At 37.9% G+C, this 25,670-nt stretch overlaps 1 protein-coding gene across 2 annotated transcripts; it reads right to left on the reverse strand.

The window, feature by feature from the left end:
* Positions 1–642: 642 nt before the first annotated feature.
* LOC128380739 (GRAM domain-containing protein 2B-like) lies at positions 643–15,037 on the reverse strand. 2 transcript variants are annotated; one of them, XM_053340622.1, is made up of 14 exons: positions 14,819–15,037; positions 14,251–14,376; positions 11,174–11,261; positions 11,018–11,087; positions 10,825–10,928; positions 10,632–10,727; positions 10,474–10,545; positions 6,961–7,041; positions 6,631–6,742; positions 5,810–5,926; positions 4,652–4,742; positions 4,338–4,442; positions 2,923–3,007; positions 643–1,646 (listed from the first exon to the last, which is right to left on the reverse strand). In XM_053340622.1, exons 1-14 carry the CDS (start codon positions 14,908–14,910, stop codon positions 1,608–1,610), a joined length of 1,278 nt encoding a protein of 425 aa, XP_053196597.1. In that variant the 5' UTR covers positions 14,911–15,037; the 3' UTR covers positions 643–1,607. The 2 variants fall into 2 exon arrangements, with proteins under 2 accessions (XP_053196597.1, XP_053196598.1); XM_053340623.1 differs by lacking the exon at positions 4,338–4,442.
* Positions 15,038–25,670: the final 10,633 nt, after the last annotated feature.

The raw sequence follows: 25,670 nt of genomic DNA on the forward strand, positions 1-25,670 counted from the left end.
TTTTATAAGATGTATTTGTAGTTTTCTGCCATTAGCCTGAAGATACCACATGAAACAGAGAAATGCATTTAACCTTTGTGTCGTCCTCCCGGGTCAAATTGACCCCGTCTGTTTTAACTGTTCCTTCTTTCCTCCCTTCCTTCCTTCCATCTGTCCTTCCTCCCTTCACCCTTCTTTCTTTCCTTCCCCCTACCCCCCTCCCTCTTTCCCCCCTTCCTTCCCTCGTTTCCTTCCACCCTTCTCTTTCTTTGCTTCCCCCTAGCTTCCTCCCTTCTTTTCTTCGCTGCCTTCCTTCCTCCCTCCTAACCCTTCCTCTTTTCCTTTCTCCCTCCGTCCTTCCGTCCTTTCTTTCCTGCCTTCCTTCCCTCTTTCCTCCCTTCCTTCATCCTTCTCTCTTTCTTCCCTTGCCCCTAACGTCTTTTCTTTCCTGCCTTCCTTCCTCCCTCCTAACCCTTCCTCTTTTCCTTTCTCCCTCCTTCCCTTCTCCCTTCCTTCTTCTTCCTTTCCTTCCTTCTTCCTCCCTTCCATCCTCCCTTCCTTGACTCGAGGACAACAGGAGGGTTAACTGTTACTTCTGAATCCAACGCTAGCTAGTGTCCAACAGTATAAACTTGTTGATGAGATATTTCAGTTTGGACCAAAGCGATGAACCAACAGACAATGTATTAGAGCCATTTATTTCAGGGCTGCTGTACAAACAATATTTAAAGGCACAGTCTGTGATCTACACTGAATGTAAACAAAAGGGTCACAAAACCACCATAGTTGAAAAGCTCCAAACCGTCTATTGATCCTGAAAGTATTGACCGTTCATTTAAAACACAAGAACTCAACAGCAAAGTCTCAGTGGAAATGTTTTATGGTAACAAATTTAAAGTTATGATTAGATAAAACACGCTAATAAACTTGATATGGTTAGAAAAATTACAGATTTGACCTTTAATAAATTATGTTAAAGCTTTTTAGTAACAAGTCCACATTTACAATAAAAAATACCAATTTAACTCTTTTTGATTTCAACATATTATCACTAAGCAACCACTTCTCATTTACACCCTAACAGCATAGAAACATCGCTAGCCGAGTGTTTTTATATACATGACATAAATATTATTTACTGTCAGTTTCACTCTTAACACAAAAACACATGAACAGCACACGTTGACCTTTTCTGAAATATTTGGAAAACATTGCAAGAGGACCTTTGGACCTGATAAAAAAAACTAATAAACAAAAACAAAAAAAAATCGCACTACTGTCAAATGCAAAATAGTGTTCTTAGATAAATACTACATCTATGCTTTAAAAAAGATCACTTTAGTAACACTAAGTCTGGCACACTACTTTTTCAACCTTCCAGCACAACATTTTCTTTCAAAAGAGTGATAAAATAGTCCTGAGTGGAGAGAAAATAAAGGGAGGAAAAAAAAGAAGCTATTATTGCACAATTTCATCTAAAGTTCACACAATTTTAAGAAAGATTTTCTACATTTTGGCAACACATCTTTTACCAAATGGGATCACTGCCGCTCTGCAAGTGATCAAACAGCATTTCTAATAAAAGTAAAGCTTCTGTCCAGACAGACAAACAGACAACAGTCTTCTTTTTAAGTCTCTTCAAGTAGCTTCCGGAGGTTTCTTTGAATCTAGGAAGGCAGAAAAAAAAAAGAAAAGAAGAAAGTAGGACATCTGGAAACATGCACCATGAGACCATATTAACTATTAACTACCTTCACTAATGTTACATAACTGGGAGGACTTATTTTAGAAAAGAATAGTTACATGCATGAGTTCACTTTATTATTGAGAATGAACCCAGTACTAGCCAATGAGTGGCAGAGTAAGGCATGACTTCACCATCCTAGGAAAAAAATATTTAGTGAACTGCAGCATGGCAGTCTCCAAAGCTCAAAAAATCTCCTAGCAACATCTTTAAAGCTCATTAATAAACATGTTATATCTTGTTTGTTTCATTCATACTGACATAAAAACTGAAGTGTAATAACAGGAAGTTGTGGTTATATATGCTGGACTATTTCTTACCCACATGCAATAAATTCCTGGATTTTTTATGCATATTAAATGAGCTTTAGAGGTCATTACCTTTTATTATCTTTGGACAGAGTCAGGCTAAGAGTTACTAACTGTTAACCATCTTCATGCAAAGCTAAGCTGAACATCTGCTGACTCTAATCTGATATTCAACACACTGATGTTCAGTAGACAGCGGACAGTCTACTGAACAAGTGTAGGCCTGCAACTAACTATTATTTTCATTATTGATTAATCTAATGACTGTTTTCTAATAGTTTGGTTTAAACACTGTCAGGAAAAATGTCCATTAAAAGTTCCCAGAACCATCTTAAAATTAGAGCCTGATGGATAAATCGCTTTTATTAGCCAATATCATCAGCTGATATCAGTATTGGTGTATATATGGTCGGATATGTGCTGATATTTTTTTATGTATATTTGATCCTTTTCCTTAATTCAAGTTTAATATATGTACATATGTTTTTTGTTCTGTTTTTAAATTGATGAATAATCATATTTAATAAACTTTCTAGTGAAGTTTACTGTTTCAGTGCACTGGTGTCATTTTATACAATAAAGTTTATTGTTAAGCTGTAAAAAATATCATGGCCTCTATTACACAAGTGTTTGATAACAATATGAAAATGTGTGTTTATGTATATATTCTGTGTATATATGAGATTATTGATTCATATATCAATAGTGGAATTGTTTTACTCCCTAATATTGGTATACCAGCAGTCCTGCATCCAATGGTATTCAGAGTGTTTGCCATTTTTGCCTAAATCAACACTTTTTAAACAATTAACAAAATAGTTACTGATTAATCTTGCGTCTACTGATTTGCTGTGTTTGATATATGTCAGTGATGATAAAAAGTGGACGAACCTTTTCGAGCTTGAACAGGTTGGTAGACAGTTCTCCATAAATCTCAGCATTCACTTCATCCTGAGACCTGTGGCTCACAGCATTTCTGCAACGAGGTTCGAGTTTGAACAAATCAAACTATGCAAAGCAATACTGCAACATTTATGAGTGAATTTGGAAACACATGCAGGAGAAATGTTCACTCTTTGATAAATGGGACAAAAAAAACAGCCTTAAAGGATATGGAAGGTGATTTTCTACATGTGTTTTTTTTTATTGTAAATGAATCTCATGTGCAGAGCCAAACCAACAATGAATTGATCTACTGACAAGTGTGTGTGTGTGTGTGTGTGTGTGTGTGTGTGTGTGTGTGTGTGTGTGTGTGTGTGTGTGTGTGTGTGTGTGTGTGTGTGTGTGTGTGTGTGTATCCAAAGTCTGATACATGTTATTCCTCTAGGCTTCAGACGTCCATTGTTGTCTAAAATCTATAAAAAAAACATGTTAATGAGCCAAACTGCTGCAGTGGGCGACATGTTCCTTCACCATGAAAGTTGACCTTAGTTTGTTTAGAAATGGCTCCAAAGTCTAATAACAGCGATCACAGAGGCTCAGAATAATATAATAAGATATTTATAAGGCTTTGGTTTGACTTTTGCACTTGAGATTTTTTGACTATAATAAAAATTACAATCCATATCCTGTAATAATTCTTGCACAAAAGCACTTAACATTTAAAGGATAATTACTGTTTTTTACAACCTGGACCTTATTTCTAGCATAAAATACGATCATTTACTCACCCAGACAACTTTGGTGTCATTTGGAGTCATTCGGACGAAATTAGCTCCATTGGAGCACCGCGTTTATCCTTACAATGCGAGTACACGGGGCACCGAAGCTCAGCCTCTATATAACACATTATCTGCTACCAAACTAGTTCATTTCACCAATATTTAGTTATGATACGTTAGTGCTATTCCCCTCTGAGCCCGTGGTGGCATGTTATCAACATCCGGGGTCTGTAGGTCGACCTACTGACCTCTGATCAGGATGATGTCATTTCCGAACGTCTCTACCACAGCCCGGTTTATCATTGAGCGGAAATCCTCCAGTGTTGTGATACAGACGTTTATTGACACATCCAGACGTGTATCTCCTGGCCTCACATGCCACCACGGGCTCGGAGGTGAATAGCACATCTGTCGTGGCAGATAATGCGTTATATAGAGGCTGCGCTTCGGTGCCCCGTGTGCTCGCATTATACGGATATACGCGGCGCTCCACTGGAGCTAATTTCATCCGAACGACTCCAAATAACACCAAAGTTGTCTGGGTGAGTAAATGATCGTATTTTATGCTAGAAATAAGGTCCATGTTGTAAAAAACAGTAATTATCCTTTAAATTCCCTCAGTAAGTAAGTGGATCTGTCTCTTACTCATTCCGAACGTTTTCCCCCATGGACACCAACGAGTTCAAACGATGCTCAAGAGCCACAATCTTGAAAGCCATGTAACAGGAGGACAAGACAAGAACACTAACTCTGTCAAAGACACACAAAGTGACGAGTGATGAGCGTTCAAATCCCGACACGAGACAAGACAGAACAATGACTCTCATCAGTTTCCGTTGTGCTAACACACCTTAATGATGGAAATGAACATGTCAGAGAAGCCTTAGTAATGATTGTCCTGTCAAAGAGCTCTGGTGTCTCATGTTCCACCTAATGAAAGCTAATGAAAGCTTACTCACAGAAACAAGTAGATGAGGAGGATGACGTTTAACGACACGGGCTGCGAGGGTTTGTCCTTGAGCGTGACTCCTCGGGCTGGCTTGGGTGACCCTACAAATACAAATTTTAACAATGAATTAGATGAAATTAGCACTGTATTATTAGTATCAGTATTAGTATCACCTTTAATTCTCCTATTTTTTAATCTATTTTTAAAAGAAAAAATAGATTATCTCCCTATTTTAGCCTTTTAATATCATCTTCACACTGAATTTAATTTTATATATTCAATTTATTCTATGTTTTAGCTACTGTTAATTTGTGCTATTTTTACTATTTTCCGATAATGACTATCTTTATTTTGCATCTTATATTACATTCATTTCTCTTTTCCTTTTTTTTTTAACCCTCCTGTCGTCCTCCGTGGTCAAATTGACCTCATCTCTTTTAACTGTTCCTTCCTTCCTTCCTTCTTCCCTCTTTCTTTAATTTTTCCTTGGTTCTTCCCCTCCTTCCCTCTTTCTTTGCTCCATCCTCCTTCCATACTTCTTTCCTCACTTCCTTCCTTCCACCTTTCCTTCTTTACTTCCTTTTTTCCCTTCTTTCCACCTTTCCTTCCTTCCTGCCTTCCTTCCTTCTTTCTTTCTTTCCTCCCTTCCTTCCTTCCTTTTTTCCTCCCTTCCTTCCACCTTTCCTTCCTTCCTTCTTTCTTCCCTCTCTTCCTTCCTTCCTTCTGTATTATAAAGATATAATAATTATTATTATTATGATTATTATTATTATTATTATTATTATTATTAGTAGTAGTAGTTATATATGTTATAAAGTTATAAATAAATAGGCTCCAACATTTTGGGAAAAACACTTAAATGAGAACATTTATACCACTCTCATATCTGTAAAAACATGACAAAATCCAGCTATTATCACATTTAAAGCCCACTAATGTAAACTCTCTGTCTGATTTGTTTAATCCTTACAAAAACCAAAGTGTTAAAATGAAAGGTTGTGTCTTTATACTGTATGTGGTTATGCACCATTGGAGAGAGAATATGCAAGATTATCCATGATTTATACCTCCACTGACACCGACTCTTGTCTGGGAAACTCAAAACCCCAAGACTACACAATAATTAACAAAGCGTCTCTGTACTCAGAGAGATCTAACATCAAGCTACCGTTCTTAAGTGCAGCTCCATGTTTTGGGCTGGGAGTCTGGAGGTGAATGTCTGCATGGACCGAAACCTCTCCACTCTTCACTGCACTTAGAAATGTGTCCGGGAGGCCGGCGAAGTCTGCTTAAACAAACAGAGAGAGAGAGAGAGAGGGAGAGGAGAGAGAGAGAGAGAGAGACAGAGAGAGAGAGAGAGAGAGAGAGAGAGAGAGAGAGAGAGAGAGAGACAGAGAGAGAGACAGAGAGAGAAAGAGAGAGAGAGAGAGAGAGAGAGAGAGAAAGAGAGAGAGAGAGAGAGAGAGAGAGAAAGAGAGAGAGAGAGAGAGAGAGAGAGAGAGAGAGAGAGAGAGAGAGAGAGAGAGAGAGAGAGAGAAAGAGCTTGTGACTCCCTGCTGCCTGTGAGTCTGAGTAAATATTAATAGAATCAAAAAAACATCCTTCCAGATCAAGATCAAGGTGTGTGCTGTGTTAGCTTTCAAGATGGTTTAAAAAAAAAGCTGACATAAAGAACAAGCTGGAGTGTGTACGCATAAAGTTACATTCATTATTCATTAGGATATTCAGTCGGGACGTCACTTTGTTTTCATGCCACCAGTCTTTGTGATGACAAAAAGCAAAGCTTCAGAGTTTCAAATTTCACTTGGTTTCACTCCAGCTATCTGCAAACTTAAGACCGAAACTAAGAACCACAGTGGCATCTGACACCCCAAGCACATTTAGAGTCAAATAAACCTCTACAAAATGTGTACAGTAGATAAGTATAAGTATATTGTAGCTTTGCGAAGAGTAAAGCTCTTTATCATAGGATGAAGACGGAGCACACACCAGGCATTTTCTCATAATCTGGAGTTTGAGAGCCGGAGCTGCTGCTTTCCATCATCTCCTGCCGTCTCTGCTGCACCACCCCTTGGAGGTCAGAGAAGTCTCCAGAAAAGTCCTGCAGCGCACACACACACACACACACACACAGGAAAATACACAAAGGAAACCACACACAGAGTGAGTATTGTATAACATGAGAACAAGGCATTTCTATAAATCTCTCATAACAATGGAAAATACAGTATTTAAACAAAAAGAATCTCCTTGTGCATCCATTCAATTCATCCTGTGTAATAACATCCCATGAAGTGGACGGACGGACCCCTGACTGACCAGAGGAAGTGACGACGGGCAGGTCACTCTGAAGCTGTTTTCACAGGAGGAAGGAATGGGGCTGCTGCACGTCTTATCCAACTGGAATCAAAGTGTACACACAATAGAATAAAATTGATTTGCTGTCGTTTTAAAGCAGAAGTTATAGTTCTATATATATTTTCAGACCAGTTCAGTGCTGCAGAGCAAGCTGTAAACACAACACTGACTTATTACAAACATAAAAAAGTTGTTATGGCAAACGTGTTAGAGAACAGTTTCCTGTTTACTCATCAGTCAGATACAGACAAACATCTGGAGTTAAGTTTCCAGTCATGTGATGAATGCAAATGTTATTTATTTATAGAGTTTAAAGTGACAGTGTGCTTATGATTGAGCTCTTTTAAAGCACTTTACATTTTAATCTTTCATTTGCACTCTATGTACTTTTAATGATTTTAAAGCTAATCTTATATTTAATGCTCTATTCTAACATTTTATTTCCCTCTTTCTATTTTTCTGTAATTTGTTTTTATTATTAGTGTGTGTGTGTGTGTGTGTGTGTGGGGTGGGAGGGGGGTTAATTGTATGTTTTAATGTTTCTCAAATTACATGTTTTTGTGTTTTATGTAAAGCACATTGAGTTGCCATTGTGTATGAAATGTGCTATATAAATAAAACTGCCTTGCCTTGCCTTACAGGGACACAGAGGCACATTAATAGACCAGTTTATCCATCTTGGCTCATTTTCAACTGCAGTACCAGTGCAGGTGTAGTGACATTTAATGGGAATACTATCCATAGAAGAGCACAATTCATAAGAACACATGAATACATTGAAAAAAGGATAATAAATGATTATAAAACATAAAACAAAGTATGTTTCAGGTTCTTTAAATAAGTTACAGAGTATGGCCACACAATTGATTGTCTTTTAAACATGTGTTCTGGCAATTTTGTATTAAGAAGCACAAAGTCGTTTGTTCAGTGTCCTTCTGAGAGTTTATTCGGTCGCCTGCTGACGGACTCTTTGCTGTCTCAAGTGCGAGACGGCATGAATGAGCCCAGAGCAGAGGAAATAGTCAGATTATATACAATACATTATCTTGTGAAAAGGATGACCTTGTTCTACCATCAGAACAATATAAGCACAATAGTCACGTCATAATGTGTGTACAATCAGGACAATGGTTAGTCAGTAGATTATAACATACATGACGTTCACTCAATCAGCAGATTATGACACATACACCTGATCATATGACATAGTTACTCATTTTATGATTTTAGATTAATTTTAAATAAACGATGTGTGTCACAGTCTCTAATAAGTGTTGGCAGAGCTGCTCTCGATCTGTCTAATCTAATATTAACTCTCCTTTTAGCTCTGTTTTTGCTCTCTGCCACCTCCTGAGGGAAATATCTGGCTGCTAAATGCTCCATTGTGTTCACCGGCTAGTCACTAACTTTGCCTGTGTGCTGTTTGGAGCCAGGCAGGAGGTGGAAAGTGAGTTCATCAGAGTTTTTTTGAGGTGAAAACTACAGTGTTAAGTTTGTGCTGTAAAACCAAAACAATGAGCTGAAAGATCTGTAGAGCTGATGCCAGATAAGGTTGAGATCTTATAAAACTACATGAGTTATCTCAACTTATGATAAAGGTCTCGGAAAGCATCAAACAGGTAATTTTGCTCATTATTATGGGGCCAAAACTACAAAGCAAAACTATAAAGTGATTGTAGACTGCTCCTGTACTTTTAAGTTGTGTAACTCAATGTTATGGAAATTTTGTACCGACTGTGTGGGAAAAAAATAAAATTTGCATGCTCAGAGATCAGGTGTCATTTAATTGGCTGAAGCATAACCAACTGCAACCAACTCTGGAGCAACAGAAGCAAAGGTTTAAAGAGGAAAACTGGATAGAAAATATTATAGATAGCGTGTAACCTGAAATGGATACTTATATAAAGGGACCTTTGTAGTAATTATATAAATAAATAAGTATTATAAATCTAGACAAAATCCGAAAGTATATACTGCATATTTAAGTCTAGAAATGACAGTAGTATTTATTTAATTGTCTTACTTTCCGTACTTTCTGTGTATCTTTGTTCAAATACAGACAGGGGAAAACATTTAAAGGAACAACCTGAATTAAAGAGGGGGAAAACAAATGCAAATGCTCCTGTGCACCAGGGTTCACTGACAGGTTGGGTGAATATGAAAATGATGTGGATAAAATGCACATCACCAGTTCTCAAACCAGATCAACACTAACACTCTCCGTCACACCAAATGACAAAATATGAACATTCACCTTTATTTATTTAGTAATGCGATATGACGTTCTGTTATGTCTGACTATATTTGTCTTTCTTTCTATATTTGCTGTCCTCAGGTCTCTCTTACATAATCTGGATGACCTGATTAAATAAAGGGTTTTTTATATATAAAAGAAGGAATGGTGTTCCTCTCTTTCAATAGAGACTTGGCAAAGAGCACTGAAGCTGTTCTGAAGACTCGTGGTGGCCTCGTTTCATACCAAGACACTTCATTTTTGTTTCTTTCTTTAATTTGACATTTGTAATTGAGTGTTATCTCATTATTTTACATGTGAATTTCTAAAATGCTCATGTAAGAGAACATAATGATAAACCGTGTGTGGGACTTTGATCTGTTTTCCTAAAAAAAAAAAAAGCCTAAAAAAAGATCCATAATGCTGAGAGGAACTGCAGAGCTGGGTGATCATTGTGTCATTTGACATTAATAAAAGATGAATTAGTGCAGCTTTGGTTTTATACAAGTGTGTTTAAAAACGGTATCAGTCAAAACAATCAGTTTTCAAATCTAAATGTGACTTCATACTTTAATTTTATACTTCAAACTTGATTACATTACTAAAGAAATGAAGAGTTAATCAAGTGTCAAATAGCATAAAGCACTGAGTAATAAATGGTTATAAACAGACATAAACTCTGCACAATAATGAAAAATTCAAATAGAAACATTTAAGGCCCATTTATGCTCAACGTTAAATACGGATACGGATACAGACGGAGCCTGTCCGTGCTCTGCGTTCATTTCGTCCGTATTTCCGCATGTTTCCATAAAGCTTACAGATACGGACCAAACGGAGCAGTACCACCGGAAACCATGTGGGGGCAGTGTTGCTGTCACGTAGCTCTAGTGAGACGCGAAGAAGAAATAACAATGGCGGAACTTTTTGAGGAAAGGTTTTGCGAGTTGGTTAGAAACTTTAAACATATCGTTTTTGTCTTTTATGCAAGAGAAACATTATCAATATCTCCTCCACAGTCGCCATGTTTGTTTGTGAGTTTGTTGTTGTTATAAACGTTTGCCTCTGCACTGCCCCCTGGTGGATGTATTGGTGTATCCATGGCAACGTAAAGGACGCATGGAAGTATGTGAGCAGTGACGGTAACATCGTTTGAAAAGGACGTATACATTTTCGTACGTCCGTTGAGCATAAATGGGCCCTTAGGACGAATAAATGTATTATAGAAAAATGTTATTTACCTCCAAATGAACGCAGATGGACTTGAGAAGTTTGTAGGTGGTGTTACGAGACAGGAAGGACACAAACACATGCTGGAAAACAGTTTAGAGTTTTAGAGTCACTTTCATGTTTACGTCTAATGGAGGGGAAAAGTTAAATATCACTGCAGTCTTCTTACCTGCTCGCTTGTCGTTTCAATCACGAGGGCGTTTGGCACTAATAATGCAGTTTTAGTTTTTTTGATAAATGTCACTGAAATCACTGGAATTGCAATCTGGAAATTAAAAAAAAGACCATTTAAAACACTGAAATTAGCCGTAAAACATGAACAGGAAGTGAAATATATCTTTCTTACAGTTACAGTATCATACCTTAGTATCTTTGCCAAAGACTTTGGAGTGGAAGCAGATCCAGTTATCGGAGACGAACATTTTGCCCTGATATAAAATGTCTTTCTGCAGGGCACAAGTGTAACCTGTCGGCACACACAGACAGTTTCACTTTCAGGTAAAGAGTCAAACTTTTTCTTTTCTTTTCTCACTTTCAGCTGAAAAGAGAACTTACTTTGTTTGAGTACTTCGTCTTTGCACACTTCCTTGAATATCTTATGATACTGGACGTTTGTCTTTGATAACTGAAAGGAACAGGGTAGATTTAGTTATAAGAATTTATTTTAAAAGTATGTGTAAAAACTCTTGTTGAGATTTGTTTGGTGTCTACCCGACTGTGTTGGGATTTCTTCCTTTCAAACTTTGTTTCTCCGTCACTTGGACTCGGCATGGGTGAAAGCTGCTCCACAGGTTTCAGCCTGGAAGAGAGAAAAGTCAGCGTTCATGGTTGAGTAGCCACAGTTAAGAGTGTTACATGCAATATTACTCAAACATGATTCATAAACTTGTTTCTACTGATCCACTCAGAATTTATTATCTGTCAGAAGCTGTGGTTGGAAAGTAATTAACTACAGCAAGAGAAAGCTAAAATCTTATCTCTTCACTTTTGCTTTTAACTCACTTTTCTATTAGTCATCTTTACACTGAAGCACTGCCAAACTTCTTTTAAAATGCTGTATTTTATTTTTATTTGATTTATGGCATCTATTCTATTTTAGCTACTTTTACTATGTACTATTTCTGCTATTTTAAGAATATTACTATTTTTAGTTTCCATCTTACATTACATTTGTTTTTATCTTTCCTCTTTCTTTTTTGTTCTTTTTTAACATTGCTCTCTGCTCCATTTATGTCCCTTTTATGTGAAGCATTGGCCTATGTATTTCCTCTTGTTGTTAAACACTTTGAGCTGCATTTCTTGTATAAAAGGGTCTATACAAAAAACTTTTTATTATTTAAGTACTGCACTTAAAGGAGAAATATGTAACACTGTCAGCAAGGGTTTAAAATGGGTACTGCTTTCCAAACTCAAAATATTGGAGAGCTTTTCTTTCCCCTGTCCCCTCCTCCCCACTCAAACATCACGCGGGCTCTCAGGTCAGGTGGAATCTATCTCAGTTCATCCAGTTTGTTTTCTTGCTTCCATGGCTGCAGCATGCTGTGCTTGTGTGCCAGTGTTTCATCTCTGGCAACCCGGGGTGTTGAAATAGGCGTCAACCCAATCTCACAGAAATATGTGAAATGACCACGACCTCTTAGCACAGCATTACGTGGTGGTGGGATGTAATGTGTTAAAATGACGTGCCAGCACCACGATCGGGTTGAATGGGCAGCCAGCTGAATCACACAGACCAAAACAAAAACAGACATTCTGCACCGGACTGGAAATTTCAAAAGGGGAAAATACTGGCTGTAGTATTATAGTCCAGTAGAATCCAGTATTTCAACTTAACATTACTACTTAATCTCTGGTAAAATGTCATAGTTGTATTTTGGGTTATTATATTAAATATTGGTCCTTTAAGTACAACTTTAAGGTACTTGTACTTTACTAGTACAAGTACCTAGAGTATTTCCATGTGATGCTACTTTCTTCATTTCAGAGGGAAATATTGTACTTTCTACTCCACTACATTTACCTGACAGCTTTAGTTACTTTTCAAGATGAAGATTTGACACAATGGATAATATAACAAGCTTTTAAAATACAACACATTGTTAAAGATGAAACCAAAAAGCAGTGTGTAGTCAGCTCACATTTCAGGTGTCTATGAGTTGTTAACAGCTCCACCAAATACTGATTTTTCCCTCTAAACTTCTCACACTAAACGTTCAATTGGTCCAATATTTCAGCAACAATCAAAAATTAGAGAAAGGTCCAAAAACTGAAAACAGATTTGTGTACTAGAACTTGGTTTTTTCTTCTTTCCTCTCCCATGACCCCTCACATTTATTTGCTGACCCTTTGGAGGAGCCCCACCCCTAGGTTGGGAACCACTGGACTAAACAAGCTAACTATATATAAAGTGGTGTAAACTAGCTCCACCTCCAGCAGCTACAACAGTAACATGCTGTAATACTTAAGCAAGATCAAGCTAATAATACTTATGTACTTATACTTATGTAAGGGCTTTACATGCAGGACTTTAAGTTGTAAATGAGTACTTTTTTACAGCTGAATTGTTACATTTAATTAAGTAAAGGATCTGAATATTTCTTCCACCAGTGGACAAAAGCAAACGTCCTTCATTTGGTTCTGCATGACGTCAGCTGTGCTTATGTAAAGTCTGCTTACACGGCAACAGCAGAACCTGTAAACAGCACTTCATGCAGGTGTACGGTAGTGAGGTGCGAGTAGAGTGCTGGAGAGTGAAGAAAAACTGTTGACGTTCATTCGACTGACAACCTCAGAAAAGTAGATTAAACTATTATATAACTAACGTTTCAAGAACATATTCTTATTCTATTCTTAAGCATCACATGTGCAATAACGTGTATATATCATCCATTACTGTTAAATATATATTTAAGCTGGTTGTATATACTCTGCATAACTACCTACTGTATGTATATAAAGTTATTACATAATACTATTCATTCACTCTATGCACTCTTATACACATTTGTATCCTGTTTATAATTCATAAAAACTGTTTTAAACTGTATACAGACACTATTTGCTGTAGTCTATTTGTTATTTCTATATGTATATATCCATTTGTTCTCCTGCTTGCTTTTATACAACACAACGGTGATTAATTACGTTTGCTCAGCTTTGATGCCTTTGTTTGGGCTGGTACAGTATGACCACATTTATCTTCCTGAATACTGTTGCGTGTGAGTACATTGGGAGCCTCGAGGACTCGGGAGTCAAATTCTTTGTGTGCATAAACATACTTGGCCAAAAACAAAGCTGTATCTGATTCTACAACACTTTTTGTTGTTGTTGCCATAAACGGCATATTTTCTCTGTCAGCGATAACCCAGTTGATACCAATCTAAAGTATAATCCAAACACTAGATATTTAAGCTTTAGTTGGAATCTGCAGCAAGTCCAGCTGCATTAATACTTCAATATATTTAGATTTTGTCGTAATTATGGTTGCAACTAACTAAAATATTCTTTATTGGTAAATCTGTGGATTATTTTATATTAACTTATCAATTGGTTGGTCTTAGAAATGTCAGAAAATAGTGAAAAATGTCCATCACACACAAGATATTCAATGTAAAGTGGTATAAAGCAGAGAAAAGCAACAAATCCTCCCAATTGAGAAGCTGAGACTCTTAGATTTTTGACTGTGATTCATTTGCAATCAATTACTTAAATAAACCCTTTCAGCTATAGTGGTTTAATTAGGTTTACTTCATGAGCAGTCACACAGAGGACAGCATAACTTTCTTCACCTCAGGCCGGTCGGTTTCTTCCGGTTCTCGGTGGGCTCTGACTCTGTATCCAGGCACAGCTGGAGGTCTGCAGGTGACAATCCTCGCCTCCTCTGTGTTCTTTCACTTCCATTCTCCACTTCAGATCTGAAAAAACACATTAGACAAGATGAACCTGCTGCACTGTTATTTACATGAATAACATGACTATAAAACAAGTCATTACACTTTCATTTTGAAGGAGCGGTTGGCAGAGAAAACCCACAAACACACACACACACACAAAACACAAATCTCTGCAGGTAATGCACAAAGCAGACACATTTTAAACCGCATGTCATTAATTATCATTCATAACTAGAACATGCATTACAGGTTATGCCATCTGAAATGACTGCAAAGACATTTTAACCCCATATCTGATGCCACTCTGGTGCCACGTACGCACCATATTCATGCGTAAAAAGTCAGCACAGCCCTTTTAATTCAAACAGTGGTAGAAGCAGGATAAAATAATATAATGCATCGGGCCTAGACTAAAACTGGAAAGCACGCCCTGCCCCTTCATCTCCATCTTATCCAGACTTACGTCGATCGATTCCCTCGGGAGTCCTTGTTGAAAACTTCTGGTGTGGATAACGGGGTCAAAGGTCTGTCTCCCTGCTCGGTCATGAGTACCATAGTTCATTTACTGTTTCTCACCTCACGTCTCCCCCATTTGTTTCTTACTTTCGACCCCTGCGACACATAGAATAACTCCAGGAAGCCTTGAAATGGAAAATATTTTGGGAAGATCGCTCGATGGACCGCGAAGCCCGACAGAGGAGGAGCCGGGAAAGGGGAGGGAGCAGCAGGGAACAACATCAGGAACAATAGGGGGGGGGGGGGGGGAAGCCGACTCCTGCTGGAGCTGCACAAGAATGAAAGTTGTTGGAGAGAGAAAATGTTACACTTCGATTAAATATACAAGGGTTTATTTATATTAAAAAGAAAGCATGCACAAGGTTGAACGTTGCATAAAACCTGTTTGTGTTTTATTCACTTGCAACGCTTCGGCGAGCATGAATGTTCTTAGTCACCACCAGTTCCTGCAAGTCTGAATCTGTTTTCAGACTCACAAAACTTTAGACGTGCAAGTCACAACAGAGTGTGGTTGCTAGAAACTTCCAGCAGGGGGCAGCAGAGTCAAGTGAATAATAATATCTGCATTTAAACTACTTTAGAAGTTCATTATAGGCCTATACCTGTGTAATATTTACTACTAGTGCAATATTCCACAGGCTCTTGGACTCACAGCACTTTATTTTTTACTTACCTGCCTTTGTTTTTTGTTTTTTTGCTGTATAGGTTTTAAAGGGTCGTGATTGATTGGGTGTGTTGTTGCTGAATATATGTATGCAGTAGTATGTCAAAATACCACTGTGATGGGCACAATCAATTTCATTGTATTTTAAGTACAGTGACAATAAAGTCATCTTATCTGATCTTACCCTCAGCTGACCCTGCCGACAGGAATTTGCATCCTGTACTGAATTACAACAATCTTTTAATTAAATACTCAGTTAACAGGTAAAATTCCTGCACTAAAAGTCATCCAGTGTCTAGCTGTTAAACTTTTAAAATAACCAATATTTGTACATTTGTGTATTTTGCAGTCAATAAGCAAAAGGGAGCTGAGGTTATTGAACTATTTGATTTTTAAAAAACATTTCATACACAAATTATTATTCAAACCCATATTTGTATGTCATAAATGTATCTGGATGATTAAGTAAAAGTATGAAAGTATCAACAAAATATATTGAGGTAGCAAAAGTAAAAGTCTACTCCACATGTAGCAGAATAGCCCTTGTCAATGTTATGTTATAACATATTGTATTACTAGGTTACTATTACTAATATATAAACATCTGTTGCAGCTGGTTGAGTTGGAGCTTTTTTAACTTTAAATACATAATTATTCAATAGCTAAATATAATAACAACTATAAAAATAGAACAAAAACCACAACTAGATGTTATTTGCTAAGTATACACAGTGTAAGGCATCTATTGGATGGACTGATATATTTTGGTACAGACAGTCATACTTAATAAATCTAAAAAAATATGATTCAATCTGGACAGCTTTAGTTTGAAACAGAGCTCTGTAACTATTTCTTCCAGCTTAGCTTTGGTTTTCCAGCACGTAATGAAAGTCAATCCTCGTACAGCACAAACTCTGACGTCTGTTTGGAAACCTTTACTTTGACTTTTACAGCCGCAAGAAGGGAAGTCAGACTGAATATAAAGTATTAAATGTCTAAAACTGGCAGATTGAAGAAATTAATACCGGATACCTGCACCCTAAATAAGTGAAACTTGAAATTTTCCATGTCTGATATGCCTAGAGACTGCCTGAAAATGTCATGAAACACATGTACGTCATTATACAATACTGTACAGTGACTCTCTGCATTTCCTGCCTTTGACCTGCAGGAGTCACTGTTGCAGCATTTAAAGGAAAAGTCAAAGTAAGGGGGGCAAAAGACTTGTCAGAGTTCATTAAGTATCCAGGAGACAATGGAACAGACGGCAATGCAAGCTAAAGCTAGTTAGCCTGCCATTAATCATGGCTGACAAGGAACAAGGGTTAAAGGTGGGAACGCTGCCAGAGACCCTGTGAGTGATTTTATGTGCTGCTGCCTGTTTATTCACAGAAAAAAAGGAGAGCTGGGAGAGCTGGAGAATTTAGTCTGTTTACTGGATCATATCTCTAAATACTCAGGGTTGATTTACAGTAACAAAACAGATCTTCTTAATTACGGTAATTCACCAGCTATAATTACAGCCAAAACAAGTTATTTCCATTACTATTTCAACCGCATATAAATGTCCAACAGAGATTTTTTACTCGATAATTATAAATGTAAAATTACAAGTCATTCGCCGCAGTATTTTGTCTTAAATTACCATGTCCAGCTGGACCAAAGTGGTTTCCAAACTTCAGGATTAAATGGGGATATGGCATTTATGTACTGTTACAATATTGGATGTCTGTTAAACAAAACTTGAGGTTAACATATGTAGAAATGTTCCTTGCAAGTCAAAGACCATGGCTTAAGCCTCCTCTAAAGACTTCATTAGTGATGTTTTTTTTGTGTCTTGCCCATGAATGGTCGTCCTTTCCATAGTTTTTATTGCTAAAGTTGTTACTAAGATCTTTCCATGTGTTGCTCACTAGCATATTTCAGATCTGATTTCAGTTTGAACATGCAATGATGTATTAAAGAAGTTGACGTTAAAAGTAAAGAACAAGAAAAAGTAGTAAAATCACACTACTTATTGTTTCATGGTTTGTTAAAGTGAAGTTTCCCAAACTCCAAGAGCTGGCCAAATAGACCAGAACGAGCTCATCGGGAGGAGGGGCCTTAAAGAGACAGGACCTAAAACGGCCTGTTTGATACAGAGGTTGAACTGAACATGCAAAGATATTCCAGTAGAGCCCAGGAATAAAAATATAGACCTATAAATGTCCCAGATATGTCCTCTTTAAGGAATAGTTCAACATTTTTGGAAATTCAGTTATTTTCTTTTTGCCAAGAGTTAGATGAGAAGATCGACACTGCTCTCTGGTTTGTATTCTTAATGTTAAGCTAAAGCCAGGAGGTGATTGGTTTAACAGCATTAGCATAAACAGCAAGCCTGGCTATGCCCAAAGGTAAAATTAACACGTTATATCTTGTTAGTTTATTCAGAACAAATACATAAGGGAAAAACCTGGCACTCTCCTGTCTGTAGCTTCGTATTTCCGTTATAGCGGTATCAATCTCCTCATCTAATTCTTGGCAAGGAAGCCAGTAAGCACATTTCTGTAAGTATTCCTTTAAAAGCCCGGTAAAAAAGGGTTCATTATTAGATTAAATCAAGCATTAGCTGATGCCTACTGCGCCAGTGTGTATGTGTGAAAGAGTGGGACTCTTTCTGCTGCCATTGCCTTCTGAGAAACATGTCCTTCCGTAGGCAGAAACCTTTTCAGTGCCTGTCAGATATTCCACCACAGAAAGACAGAGAACAAGGAAGGCATAGAGAAAGGAGGGTGTGTGTGTGTGTGTGTGTGTGTGTGAGGGAGAGAGAGAGAGGGAGAGAGAGAGAGAGAGAGAGAGAGAGAGAGAGAGAGAGAGAGAGAGAGAGTGCAAAAATGGTACTTGTGACGGGGGAAGATTGAAGTCCTGTTAAGTGCTCTGCTTGAAAGCATGTCTGGCCTCATTAGCTGTCAGTTGTAACAATACTGAACTGGCAGTGAAGACAGGTTGGAGTCTAGTGGTCATAAATCACTCCTCGACAGCTGCCTGACAAGCTGGGAACCAGTACACAGGCATGGGCACCCTCTCAGCCTTGACACTGCACAGGCACATAGCCGTGCAAACACAGCATGTGCACACAGTAATCTAAGAAATCATCGCTCTCACCCTGAAATTACATAGAGCCTGGAAAAGGTTTTGTGGTATTTTGTGAGAGGGAAATTGCTTTCATTTTGTTTCTGCCTTCATACATGTATGTGCGCTCATATTGTAAACCTCGTCTCCTACGCTTGTCTGTCCTTAGCTCTGTCCATTAGCTAAATGAGCAGTGGCTGCAGTGACTTCTGTGGGGTGGGCGAGGGGGGTGTAAAGAGCAAGGCCTGCAGGTCATTAATCACGGCCCCTGACATGCAGAGCAGGAGGCCAAGGCTCCCCTATGCATACAGCTGCTGGGCCACACTCAGTGTGCACAGGCGATGTGCTGACCCTCATACGCCCCCACTCCCAGCGCCTGTGGCTCTCATCTGTCCAACTCCCTCACTGTTCGTGTCAGTCATTTGTGCTGTCAGACACTCCACCTCCTGACCGGCCGCAATACTCCTCATGTCGACTGCTCCTACCGCTGTGGTCTTTACTTTTCATTTAGTCTTGATTATAGTGAATACTGTTCTGATATTCAGAACGTTTTAAGCCACGTGGGACTAAAAATGTGGCTAAAAATGTCAAGAACATTTTTGTAGGTCAGACTGAAATATCTCAACAACTCTTGTGTGGATTACCATGACATTCTTAACAGTCATTCATGGTCCCCAAACAATGAATCCTATAGACTTTGGTCATCTTTGGACTTTTCTTCCACACTTGTGGTTCAGATTGAAATATCTTGAGAACTAACAGATCTAGTGTCATGAAATTTAGCACATACTGTTCATTTATGACCACCTCAGGCTGAATTCCTTTGGATTTCACTAAATTTTATCATTGGACCGATTTTAAATGTGCCTGGTATGACTGCAAACCGGCAAAAGTGATGACATTCCTGTCAGCAATCTGCTACAATTTGTGTTTATTGCTAATTAGGGAATATGAGCATGCTAAGAGGCTAAATTAAGATGGTAAACATGGTACACTACACACCTGCTTGGTAGTTTAGCATTGTCACATTAGCATTTAGCTTCACAGAGCAGCAAATGTGGCTGCAGACTATTAGACTTAATACCTGTTAAAAAATCCAAACAGTCTCTGGCCCAAGCTTCTCAAATGTGAGGATTTGCTGTTTTATTTAATTGTATAATTATTTATATTCATTGCTAATATATTTTGAGTTTTTGACAGTTCATTGGTCCAAACAATCACTTTGGGCTCTGGAAACTGAATGGGCACTTTATACCACATTGACTTAATTAAGAATCGGGAGGAAATTACTTTATGTATTAATCAATAATCAAAATAGCAGTTTTACAAAATAACCATAGCTTAACTGCCTAACCTTTCACAGAGCTTTTAAGTGCATCATAAGGTATTTATTAGCTAAAGTATTCACAGTGAGGTTGGCCGGTGAGATTAAAGCTAGTAAACGGACCTTGAGTTAAGCTTATTTTGTCAAACTACAAATTCCATCGTCGAGAATGAACTTTCGCCCTCAAACTTATAATTAGTTGCAGTCATACTTCTTACTAACAGACAGAGACATCATCTGTTTGTTAGCATACCGCTGTTCCTCGCATCCAAATAGATCAAATACTCAAAACACACAAAAATGTGAAGAACTAATGTGCCATCTCATCCTCGTTCCCATCCGCTGACATGACGTCACCCCGGACTCGCAGCTGCTTTCCTAATGATAAAAGCCAGTCAAGCTCTGAGACACTGAAACAGTGTTTCATCATTCACAGCTACTAAATCGCTGAGTCCAAGCACAAGACATCCGTTGAAAGCTGATTCCTTATCAGCCTTCCAGCATGATTTGGGGAACATCTGGAGTTTCTGAGGACTTTGGCACAGCACAGCCTGGAAAATACACAAAGAAGGCTGATTTTCATGAATGTGTTGACACTTTACACTCAGACCAGGTGATCTATTACTGCACAGAATGCATTGTGAATAAATGTGGTGCACATGGAAACTGACATGTTTAAAATTACAGGATTCATTATTAACATAAATTGAGCATGTAAATTAAATTATTTGTTAAGAATGACAGCTGCTAAGCCCTAATAGCCCTCCTACTTCTGTCATGACTGTTAAACAATGCAGATTGCAATGCTATGTTTCTATTTTTACCTAATTAAACACTCGTAATTCCCAGTAATATTTGAAACAGTGGGTCCTTAATTTCAGACAGATGTAGACTCAGCTGATAGATGTTTTATTAGCTAATGAAGCTAAGACTAGCTCCATGAGTCGCTGTCTCCAGCTGACTTTTGGCAGGTCACTCAACAGTTTTGATAAGTGTCGTTAAACAGAAATGACCAATATTTTCCTTTCATGTCGTACACCAGGACAACTTAAACAGGCAACGTGATAAGGTAGCCTTACTAATGTCTAAATGGAGTTTGTAGTTTTCACTGAACTTCCTTATTGATATTTTAGTCTGCAACTTTAGACAGGACTTGTTTAATTAGTTTAGCTAGCGCACCGAAGCGTAAATTGAAAACGTCATGCAAGTCTTTAATTTCTGCCTAATTTCAGGTGTCAAAGTGACCTAGAATGAATCAGCTTTTTAAAATGTTTGAGACTGATTTGCTTTAAAAAGAGAATCTTGTAAAAATGTGTCTTAAAGATTCACAAGTTGGCTATGCTATCATGCTAAAAGACTAAGGCTAAAGCTGCATTTCCATGGCAAAAAAGTAGCACTCTCTTCAGCTGAGATGTAATGTCTATTGCTTTACTGTTAGTATTTTCCAACAGTAGCTTATGTTTCAATTTTAACCTTACAGCTTTTAGGATGACACATTGTGTTTCATGGGTTTGGCTGTAGTTTCTGGATTGTAAAGTTCCCCAAATCCGAAGAAAAGACATATACCTGCTAACAAGTAAAGCTCGGTTATTTTACAGCAGGTAGAAGGCTAGTTAGCTTTTGCACTTTTGTTTTTGTGTTTTTAAGAAGATGTGACAAAAAGACCCTTCAAATTCCAACAATGACAATAACTCTTATAGCTACACTAAATCCATATAAACATTACTTTAACACAAGTTGACAGGTTTCTCTATCCTAGTTACACATCTATGACTGGACATTCTCTGTTTGGGTTTAGCAAAGAGTTAGCTGTGATTTCTGGGTTGAAATATGTTCTGTTTTCTTTAAATGCAATTAGTATTAATTAGTATTACAATGACATACAGTAAACAGAGCAAATCAGGCTTAATTTTGTGTGACATAATCACAGAAATGTCTAATAGCAGTTTTGTTTCTCCTGCTTTTCTCTGTAACCTTTTTTTCTTTTTCTTTTTTTCAACATATTTTTTAACTGATTCAACATACACACTGAACACACACTGAACACACACACACACACATCCTGTCTGTTCTATGTTAGTGGCACAGATCAGGGCTGCTGGTTAGACTAAACAACAGCATTTGAGTGGATTTACTCTCGCTCATTAATCATCCTGACAGACTGAAAAACAACATTTCCTCCTTAATGACTGTATTTGAGCAATCATGTCTGCTTATTTCCATGCAAGCATCTCGTTTTCGCTCTGCTTTGTACTCTCCTTCGTTCTGTTGCCATCATGTGTGTGTATTTTGGAGCCTCTCTCTGACCTCCCAAGTCTGTGGCGTGGCGTCTGCTCCGGGTCACGCCGGCCTATTACAGCGGCTTGCATTCATGAAGAGGCTGAGAAACCATGAGGAATGGGAGAATGTGACCATGAGGATCCAGATGCGGAAGGCAGAGGATGGTGTCACCCCTCCCGCATGCGGCTAACCCACTAGCACCCGCTGGCCTCCAGGCCTCCGCTGGTCACTGCCAAAGCACGTTTTTCCGCTAAGCACTGGGTCTGTGATGCATGAGAGCTGACAACTGAGCGAGGAGCCCTTAGAGCACAGCCAGATCAAAACCAGCTGGGGCCATGCACATTAGCAGGGAAACCATAATTGCGTTTGCCCTCTTGTACACCACTAAACTCTCTCTGTCTATGTCTTTTTACAACAAGCATGAGGAGAGAGCGGTGGGATCTCAGCAGCGGTGGAAAGTAACTAAGTACATTTATTCAAGTACTTTATTTAAATACAGTTTTGAGGTACTTGAGCTTTAATTGAGTCGTTCCATTTTATACTACTTTATACTTTCTACTCCACTACATTTATTTGACACAATGGATAATATAAAAAGTTGAAACCATGACTTCCAAGTGATTTTCTTTTTTTGGTTTTTGATATCTTTAAAAAAAAAAGCTGTCTGTTGTCAGTGTCACAATTCAGACTGTCTATGAGTTGTTAACAGCTCCACCAAATGTGATTTTTCCCTCTAAACTTCTCACATGGTTTCATTTCAATAAATGTGCAAATGATCCAATTTTTCACTAAAAATCAAAGATTAGAGAAAAAGTTCAAAAATTAAAAACAGATTTGTGTATCAGAACTTTGTTTTTTCTTCTTTTCTTTCCCATTAATCATCTCACCAGCCCTCACATTTATCTGGTGGCCCTTTTGAGGGGCCTGGACCCTAGGTTGGGAACCACTGGACTAAACTTGCTAACTGTATATAAAGTAGTGTAAACTAGCTAACTGTATATAAAGTAGTGTAAACTAGCTAACTGTATATAAAGCAGTATAAACTAGCTAACTGTATAAAGTAGTATAAACTAGCTAACTGTATATAAAGTAGTAAACTAGCCAACTGTATATAAAGTAGTGTAAACTAGCTAACTGTATATAAAGTAGTATAAACTAGCCAACTGTATATAAAGTAGTATAAACTAGCTAACTGTATATAAAGTAGTGTAAACTAGCTAACTGTATATAAAGTAGTATAAACTAACTAACTGTATATAAAGTAGTATAAACTAGCTAACTGTATATAAAGTAGTATAAACTAGCTAACTGTATATAAATTAGTGTAAACTAGCTAACTGTATATAAAGTAGTATAAACTAGCTAACTGTATATAAAGTAGTGTAAACTAGCTAACTGTATATAAAGTAGTATAAACTAGCTCCACCTCCAGCAGCTACAACAGTAACATGCTGCTCTAACACTGATGCTTCACTATTAATAATCTAATGATGTCAATAATACTGCAGTACTTTTACTGTAATACTGCATACTACATTACTCATAATACTGCAGTACTTTTACTGTAATACTGCATACTACATCACTCATAATACTGCAGTACTTTTACTGTAATACTGCATACTACATTACTCATAATACTGAAGTACTTTTACTGTAATACTGCATACTACATCACTCATAATACTGCAGTACTTTTACTTAAGTAGGCCTTTTCATGCAGGGATTTAACTTGTAATGGAGTACTTTAACATAGCTTTATTGGTACTTTTACTCAACTAAATAGTCTCACTACTTTTTCCATCACTGGATCAGAGTAGTGCCCTTTATAGAAATGAAAATACCTGCTCAAGCGTGAGCTCATTTATTACTGGATGTGGGTAATTTAACATGAAGCCCTGTAGTGCATCAACATACTGTGTGTAGCACGGTTTGACAGTGGTTTTTCTGTAAGCGAGAAAAGTGTATTTTCAACATTTCTCCCAGTCTGTGGGTGGATGTAAGTGATGGGTTTATGGCGGTTTAGAAACATCAGTATAGCATGGCTGACATCTGTGTCCTCTTTATTTTTGGACCACTTGAAAAGCCCTCATAGTAGGATGATGGATGAAGTGATAAAGTTGGAGAGAAGACAAAATGAAAGCAGAGGAGTCCATTTCTGGGAAGCAGTCTGCGATCTGTAACTCACAGACAATACAGAGGAAAAGCATCTAAGCAGATGTTCGTAATTTGCGACTACGCTTAGCGATTTTAATGCACAAAACAATTTCAGTATCTCTGAGGGCAAGAGGGAAAGAGCACAAAAATGCTAAATTCTTTTCTTTTTACAGGCTAGAAAATAGTAATAAATGGGGATATTTTCAACTTCCAACGTCACTGGCTTCCTCCCTTTCTCTCCTCTTTTCTTTTGGTCTCTTTGGTTTAGCTGATAGAGAGGTTAAAGGCTTGTCATGCAATGAAGGAGCAGCTCCACAGTCTGTCATCATCAATCACAGGGGCTGTCAAGCTGCACCCAGGACTCACTCAGACCCACCAGGCAGGCAGCCCTCACCTCCAAGAACAATATCCTGAGACTTTTTATATATTACAGAAAAATATGTCCTTTTTCAGTCTGGGTTTAATTTAAAATGGGCTGTGGTAACCAAAAGATTAGGGACGCAGGGTTGTTATGTGAAGGATGAAGTTTGAATCCTCTGGTTGACGGGGGAAATGTGGGTGGAAAAAGTGAAGTGGTGACCTCCGCCACTCCCTCAACAACTGCTGAGTCGCCCTTGAGGAAGACGCTTGTCCCCCAAAACTTCTTTATTGGTTGTGCTGAGACTCTCTGAGGTGTTTAGCTAATATCAAGCATTTGCTGGAAAACAAAATGCATGCTGATTCAATTTAATTTAACGTGCAGTTAAGAATGTAGATGATACTTTTGTCCTTTGCAAATGTCAAAACACAGCTTTAAGACTTTAGGACATTGAAGGAGACATTTAATTCAAATTAAATGACCTAGCAAAGAGAAGAAAATACATAACCCTCCCTCTTTTTTGATCCCCATTTCCTGCTTAGCTTTCATAGTATCCCTAAACATCACTTTTATTCAATTTACTTCATTTATTTATCAAAGACAACACGAATTAATTAGCATTAGTGTGATGTAAATGTGTGAAATTTAACAAAAAGGCTGATTAGCATCTATTCAGTTCCTGTGTTATACAAAACAAGGCATACCAGATGATGTTTCCTCTGTCATTAAACTTGACAAACAGGTATCATTGATCACCAATAGGTGGCATCCCAATCCAACACTACACTTTCCCCTACCTGCGTTACAGTAAACACAGATGACAGCACATACTTGAAAAGCAAAAGTGCACCGAAATCCAACAAATAGCAAAACCATCTGTCACTAAATACTCTCCAAATCCAGAC

This window comes from Scomber japonicus, chromosome 19, assembly GCF_027409825.1.
Source record: "Scomber japonicus isolate fScoJap1 chromosome 19, fScoJap1.pri, whole genome shotgun sequence".
NCBI classification, from domain to species: domain Eukaryota; kingdom Metazoa; phylum Chordata; class Actinopteri; order Scombriformes; family Scombridae; genus Scomber; species Scomber japonicus.

Coding starts and splice junctions, on each gene's coding strand:
- LOC128380739 (XM_053340622.1), bottom strand. CDS start 14,910: ATGGTACTCATGACCGAGCAGGGAGACAGACCTTTGACCCCGTTATCC. Junction 11,262..14,250: donor AAGAAACCGACCGGCCTGAG/GTGAAGAAAGTT, acceptor TCTCTCTTCCAG/GCTGAAACCTGTGGAGCAGC. Junction 6,743..6,960: donor GCCCGTCGTCACTTCCTCTG/GTCAGTCAGGGG, acceptor TGTGCGCTGCAG/GACTTTTCTGGAGACTTCTC.